At 73.1% G+C, this 6,614-nt stretch overlaps 1 protein-coding gene across 1 annotated transcript in view; it reads right to left on the minus strand.

Annotated features, from left to right (window-relative positions):
• Positions 1-29: 29 nt before the first annotated feature.
• The window catches only part of LOC309450666 (tensin-2-like), a gene marked incomplete at its 5' end in the record, with an annotated part of 8,125 nt that continues 1,540 nt past the window's right edge, over positions 30-6,614 (minus strand). Inside the window, 13 exons of the mRNA XM_082073690.1 lie at positions 30-256; positions 356-385; positions 471-539; positions 783-951; positions 1,632-1,709; positions 2,002-2,079; positions 2,151-2,243; positions 2,530-2,658; positions 2,769-3,200; positions 3,437-3,917; positions 4,451-4,734; positions 5,371-5,436; positions 6,003-6,132. Of these exons, the coding sequence (XP_081929816.1) occupies positions 112-256; positions 356-385; positions 471-539; positions 783-951; positions 1,632-1,709; positions 2,002-2,079; positions 2,151-2,243; positions 2,530-2,658; positions 2,769-3,200; positions 3,437-3,917; positions 4,451-4,734; positions 5,371-5,436; positions 6,003-6,132 (2,184 nt within the window). The 3' untranslated portion in view covers positions 30-111. The remainder of the gene's footprint in view (positions 257-355; positions 386-470; positions 540-782; positions 952-1,631; positions 1,710-2,001; positions 2,080-2,150; positions 2,244-2,529; positions 2,659-2,768; positions 3,201-3,436; positions 3,918-4,450; positions 4,735-5,370; positions 5,437-6,002; positions 6,133-6,614) is intronic.

Here is a 6,614-nt window from a genome sequence, read left to right on the forward strand (position 1 = left end):
CTCCCCACTGTCCCCCCCTCCCCGGCCCTGGGTCACCCTGGTCGCTGTCCCCCCCCGTGCTCTCTGCCCCGTGGCGGGGCCCGGGGGGGTCACTTGCGGGGGTCCCGGGGGTCACTTGCGGTGGGTGCCCAGCAGGACCTTGGTGACGAAGGTGACGATGGCGCTGGCCGGCTGCTCGGGGTCCAGCTCCGCGAACAGGTGACACGCGTTGCCCCCCCCCGGCCCCCCCGCCACCTTGGCCACGAAGCCGAAGATCCTGGGGGGGGCACAGAGCTGGGGGGGGTCCCAGGGCTGTCCCCACCCCGGGGGGGCAGCAGTGTCGTTCCCCCCCCTTGGTGTTGTCCCTGTCACTTACTTAGAGGTGGTGCCATCGGGATTCGTCCACCTGCGGGGGGGGGGCTCGTTAGCGAGGTGCTAATTGATCAGCTGGGCCCCACCCCAGGGTGTGTCCCCCCCGCCCCCCCCGTCACCTGCGGTCCTGGGGGTCGGTGCTGCAGTAGGTGACGTTGCTGACCGGGTAGTGACGGCGGAAGAACAGCCTGGGGGGGCACGGGCGAGCGGGGGGTCAGTGGTGCCAGGGGGTGATTTGGGCCCCCCCAGGGGTGAGGGCACCTGAGGGTGACACTGGGCTGGGGGGGACACATTGGAGGGGGATTTGGGGCTCCCCCCCGGGGGCCCAGGACGCTGTGGGGGTGGGTCGGGGGGCTGTGACCCCCAGGATGCTCCAGGGGTGTTTCAGGTGGGGGGTGTTTGGGGCTGGTTGGGGGGGTACCGGGGCTCACTTGCGCTGGCTGTCCGTGAGGGTGATGCCCTGGGCTGACACCTTGAAGTGCACGGTGCAGGGGGGGGCCCGGGGGGGCCCCCCCAGGACGCTGCCCACGGCCTTGGCCACGGCCTGGGGCCCCGTCAGCGACTCCGTCTCCACCGAGCCCAGGAAGCGCACGCTGCAGGCTGGGGACGGCGCTGGCACCGCGGGCCGCGGGACCCCAACGGGACCCAACGGGACCCCAACGGGACCCCCGCAACGGGACCCCCCCAACGGGACCCCCCCAACGGGACCCCAACTGGACCCCCACCCTGCGACCCCAACGGGACCCAACGGGACCCCCCCCAACGGGACCCCCACCCTGGGACCCCAAAGGGACCCAACGGGACCCCCCCCAACGGGACCCCCACCCTGGGACCCCAACAGGACCCCCAGAACGGGAATCCCCGCCACCCCTGGGACCCCGAACTGCGGGTACAGACCCCCCTGTCCCCGTGCTCCCAGTGTCCCCAGTTCCAACATCCCCATCCCAGTGCTCCCAGTTGGGATTCCACATCCCAGTGCTCCCAGTTCCCACGCTCCAGTCCTACTGATCCCAGTCCCAGTGCTCCCAGTGCCCCCAGTTCCACTGACGTCCCCGTCCCAGTGCCCCCGTCCCGTCCCAGTGCCCCAGTCCCGTCCCAGTGCCCCCAGTCCCGTCCCAGTGCCCCAGTCCCGTCCCAGTGCCCCAGTCCCGTCCCAGTGCCCCCGTCCTGTCCCAGTGCCCCCGTCCCGTCCCAGTGCCCCCCATCCTGTCCCAGTGCCCCCCGTCCCATCCCAGTGCCCCCCATCCTGTCCCAGTGCCCCAGTCCCGTCCAGCACCCACCGGCTCCCTGGCGCAGCAGGTCGGCTGCCGTGCTCATGTTGGGGGGACCGGGCCCCTCCAGAGTCTCCTCCAGCAGGTCTTTGGGGGGGGACACGGGCTGGGGCCACCGCCAGGACCCCCGGGGCCCCCCCGCAGTTTGGGAGGAGGGAGGATTTTGGGGCGGGGGGGAGGCTAAGGTCTGCATCCCCATCTTGGGAGGAGAATGGGGGGGGATGGTTTGGGGGGGCAAACCACAGGGTGCTGGGGTTGACAGGGAGGGGACACACAGTGGGGTTTTGGGGGGGTCACTGGGGTTTTGGGGGGGTCACCGGGGTTTTGGGGGGTCACTGGGGTTTTGGGGGGGTCACTGGGGTTTTGGGGGGTCACCCACCTTTGCTGGGGATGCGCAGGGCGCAGGGCAGCGAGATGGGGGTGATGGAGTGCTGCAGCACCAGCGCCGGCAGGCTGCCTGCGGGGGGGGCGTCAGGGACCGCGGACCCCCCAAACCCCGCCCCCCCTGCCCCCCCGGCCCCCCCTCACCGAAATGGGGCTCGTCCGGACACCCCTTGATCTTCACCCCCCGGGGTCCCGTCTCGATCAGGAAATGTCGGACCAGCTGCTCCTGGGGGTCCCCTGGAGGGGGCGGGGGGGGGGCAGGTCAGCACCCATGGGTGTCTGTCTCCCCCAACCCACCCTACACAGCCCCCCCAGCCCCGGACACCTGGGTTCACACAGGGCTCTGCCCCGGGGGGGGGTCAATGGGTGCTGGGGGGGTCTATGGGGTCATCTATGGGTGTCCAAGGGCGCCCAGGATTTGGGGTGCCGGGGGTGGGGATGCTGATGCTGGGGGGCCCCGACCCTTGTAGGGGGGACACGGGGTGCGGGGGTCCCGAGGGTCCCCGTGGTGCGGGGTCCGTACCGTTGTGGGGGGGCCGGCAGCGCGGGGGGGGCGCGGCCACCTTGAGCGCCAGCCCGTAGGCGCCGGGGAAGCTGCTGCTGAGCCGGACCAGGAACGCGCCGGGGGGGCGGCCCTTGAGCAGGGACACGGCTGCGGGCCCCCCCGCGTCAGCCGGCGGTGCAGGGGGCCCCCACGGCCCGACCCCCCCCAGACCCCCCCGTGTCACTGGTGCGGGGGGTCCCCACGCCCCCCCCCCGTACCTTGGTCGCGGGACAGCCCGGGTTTGTACCAGAACTTGGACGTGTCTTGCACGAAAGTGACGCCCGTGGGCGCATCCGGCTCGGGGGGGCCCTGGCACGCGTGGGCACCCCCCCCCGGGGAGCTGTGTGTTTGCGAGGGGGACGCGCGGTCTCGGGGACCCCCCGGGGCCGGGGGGTGGCGCTTCTCAGGCAGGGGGGGCTGCGGGGAGGGGGGGGCGCAGTAGGCGGCGGGGGGGGGGAAGGCGGGGGTGGGGGAGCCCGGCACCTCCCCCGCTCTCCCGTGGGCGCTGCTGGGGGGGGGCGGCTCGGCGGAGCCCCCCCGGAGGGTGCTGGGGGCGTCGGGGGGGTCGGGGTCCCGGGGGGGCTGGTGCAGCGGGGGGGGCACCTCAGGTGTCCCGCGCCAGGGCCCCCCCTCGCCCGGGCTCCTGCGCTCTGCGGGGGGAACAGGATGAGACCCCAGTGAGCCCCCCCAGCCCCCATAACCCCCAATACACCCCAGTAGCCGCTTCACTCCCAATAAACCCCCCACCCCCCCCCCGTGGCCACGAGCCCCCCCAAAACCCCCACAAGCCCCCCAGCACCCCCATTACCCCCCAAAAGCCCCCCAAGCACCTCTATGGGCACAGCCCCCCATGACCCCCCAGCCCCCCCCAGTCCCCCGTCCTCACCGGGGGGGTCGGGCTGCCCGGGGATCCCGTAGCCCTCGCGGGCCTCCAGCGCGGGGGGGTCATAGCCCACGTTGCCGTACGGGTCCCGGGGGGGGCCCCGTCCCCCCCCCGACCCGGCGCGGCCGCAGCGGGGGCACGGGGGGGGCTCCAGCGCTTCGCCGGGGGCCGGGGGGCGAGGGGACCCCCCCCAGCGCTCGCCCCCCCGCTCCAGGTGCACCCCGTAAATGGGGGGGGGGCCCTGGCAGTCCGGGCAGGGGCAGGGGGGCGGCAGCTCCTCCAGCAGCAGGCAGCCCCCCCCCGGGCGCCCGTAGCCACACGGGGGGAGCCCCTCGGAGAGCGACCGCTGCACCCCCCGCTTCTCGCCCCCCCCGGGCCCCCCCAGGCCGCCCTCGGCCCCATAGCGGGGGTGGCAGGAGCAGGGGGGGCCAGGCTGGCCCGGCGGCAAAGCGGGGGGGCCGGGGGGCCATAGAGAGCTGTGCTCCTATGGAATGTTGGGGTCCCGTGGGACATCAGGGACCCATAGGATGTTGGGGACCCATAGGATGTTGGGGTCCCATGGGATATTTGGGACCCATACGGTGCAGGGGTCCCATAGAATGTTGGGGACCTATGGGACATTGGGGACCCAAGGAATGTTGGGGACCCATAGGGTGTTGGGGACTCATGGGATGTTGGGGTTCCCTGGGGTATTGGGGTCCCATAGGGTGTCAGGGACGCATGGGATGTTGGGGACCCATAGGGTGCTGCGGTCCCATAGGACGTCGGGGTCCCGTGGGATATTGGGGTCCCATGGGACGCTGGGGACCCCTGGAATGTTGGGGTGCCATGGGACGCTGGGGACCCATAGGACGCTGTGGTCCCATGGGATACTGGGGTTCCACGGGATGTTGGGGACCCGTGGGATGCTGGGGACCCCTGGAATGTTGGGGTTCCGTGGGACGCCGGGGACCCATGGGACGTTGGGGTGCCATAGGATGTGGGGGTCCCATAGGGTGCCGTGTTCCCGTGGGATACGGGGGCGCTGCAGGGGGCGCTGTCGGGGTGCTCGTCCTCCAGAATCGGGGTCTCCCTGTCCCCGGGGGGCCCCTCGCGCACCCCGAACCCCCCCAGCAGCCGCTCCAGCTCCTGCCGCTCGGCGGCCGTGGGGGGGGGCGGCCGGCTCGGGGGGGTCCCGGGGTCGCCGCCGGGCGGTGTCGGGGGGTCGCTGTCCCAGCCGGGGCTCCAGGGGCCGGGCGCCCGCGGCCTCTGCACCCGCGCGTAGGGGCTGCCGTCCAGCGGCCCCCGCGTGTGCGACACATCTGCGGGGGGGCACCGTGGGGACCGGCCCCGCACCCGGGGATCCCCGACCCCCCGCGACCCCCCAACCCCCCCTCCCGGGGACCCCCCAACCCCCCGGGGATCCAACCCCCGCACCCCGGGGATCCCCGACCCCCCGGGGATCCAACCCCCGCACCCCGGGGATCCCCGACCCCCCGCGACCCCAACCGCCGGGGATCCACCCCCCAACCCCCCCTCCCGGGGACCCCCAACCCCCCGGGGATCCAACCCCCGCACCCCGGGGATCCCCCGAGCCCGCGGGACCCCCCCCCCCAACCCCCGGGGATCCACCCCCCGCACCCCGGGACCCCTCCCCAACCCCCGGGGATCCCCCAAACCCCCCTGGACCCTCCAAGCCCCCGGGGATCCCCCAGCCCCCCCGGGACCCCCCCCGTCCCCGTTTTGGCCCCGTACCCTCCAGGCTGTCCTGGTGGCGCAGGTTGAACCCCTCGTACGAGTCCCAGCGCACCGCGGGGTCCCCGACGCTCAGGTCCACGGTGACAGCGGGGGGCTGCGCAGGGACTCCCACCCTGGGGGGGCAGCGGGTGGGTGTGCGGCGGGGGGCCCGGGGGGGGCCCGGGGGGGCCCGGGGGGCCAGGGGCTCCCACCCCCCAAACCTTTGATCTTCTCGGGGCCGGAGGAGAAGATGAACTCGACGGTGGCGTCGAAGGGGAAGCGCTCGTCTGGGGACACGCGGGGCTGGGGGGCGCGGCACAGGGCCCCGCTCCCTGCACCCCAACCCCAGCCCCTGCACCCCAACCCCAGCCCCTGCACCCCAACCCCCATTCCCTGCACCCCAACCCCAGCCCCTGCACCCCAACCCCTGCACCCCAACCCCCATTCCCTGCACCCTGAACCCCATTCCCTGCACCCCGAACCCCAGCCCCTGCACCCCAACCCCCATTCCCTGCACCCCGAACCCCAGCCCCTGCACCCCAACCCCTGCACCCCAACCCCAGCCCCTGCACCCCGAACCCCAGTCCCTGCACCCCGAACCCCAGCCCCTGCACCCAACCCCCATTCCCTGCACCCTGAACCCCATTCCCTGCACCCTGAACCCCAGCCCCTGCACCCCGAACCCCCATTCCCTGCACCCCCCATTCCCTGCACCCCGAGCCCCCATGACCCCCATACCCACAACCGTGCACCCTCCTGGTCGCCCCAGGGGTCCTGCGGCACCCTGGGCGCCCTGTGCGCCCCCCAATCCCCCGCCCCCCCGGCACCCCCGGGACCCCCAAACTCCCCCCACCTGTGCAGGCGTCGTCCAGCTCGTCCTTGCGCAGGCGCAGCCGCGCCCCCTGCAGGGTGCAGGTGTGGAACTGCGCGCGGAACACCGCGTGCCGCCCGGCGCCGCGCGCGCGCCGGTGGTAGCACTTCACCTGGGGGAGGGGCACACGGGGCGCGTGCGCGGGCAGCACCCACACTTTGCACGCGCCCCCTGCACGTGCACCCCTCGTGCACACACCCCCTGCACGTGCACCCCTCGTGCACACGCTCCTTGCGCACACGGTCGGTGCAACCCGTGCATGCACACACCCCTCACCTGCACCCTTTGCACACACATCCCTTGCACACTCACTCCGTGCAACACTTGCGCACACGTGCCCCTTGCACTTCCACACCTCGCACCATTTGCACACACACCCTTTGCACCCCTTGCACATGCATCCTTTGCACATGCACAACCCTTGCCTGCACACTCCACACGCACAACGCTCGCACTATTTGCACACCCCCTTGCACCATTCACACCCCCCCTTGCACCATTCGCACCCCCCCTGGCACCACTGGCACCCCCCCTTGCATCATTCACCCCCCCCCGCTTGCACCATTCACACCTCCCCCTGGCACCACTGGCACC

The sequence above is a fragment of the Streptopelia decaocto genome, assembly GCF_964273445.1.
Source record: "Streptopelia decaocto genome assembly, chromosome: 27".
In the NCBI taxonomy this organism is placed as follows: Eukaryota; Metazoa; Chordata; class Aves; order Columbiformes; family Columbidae; genus Streptopelia; species Streptopelia decaocto.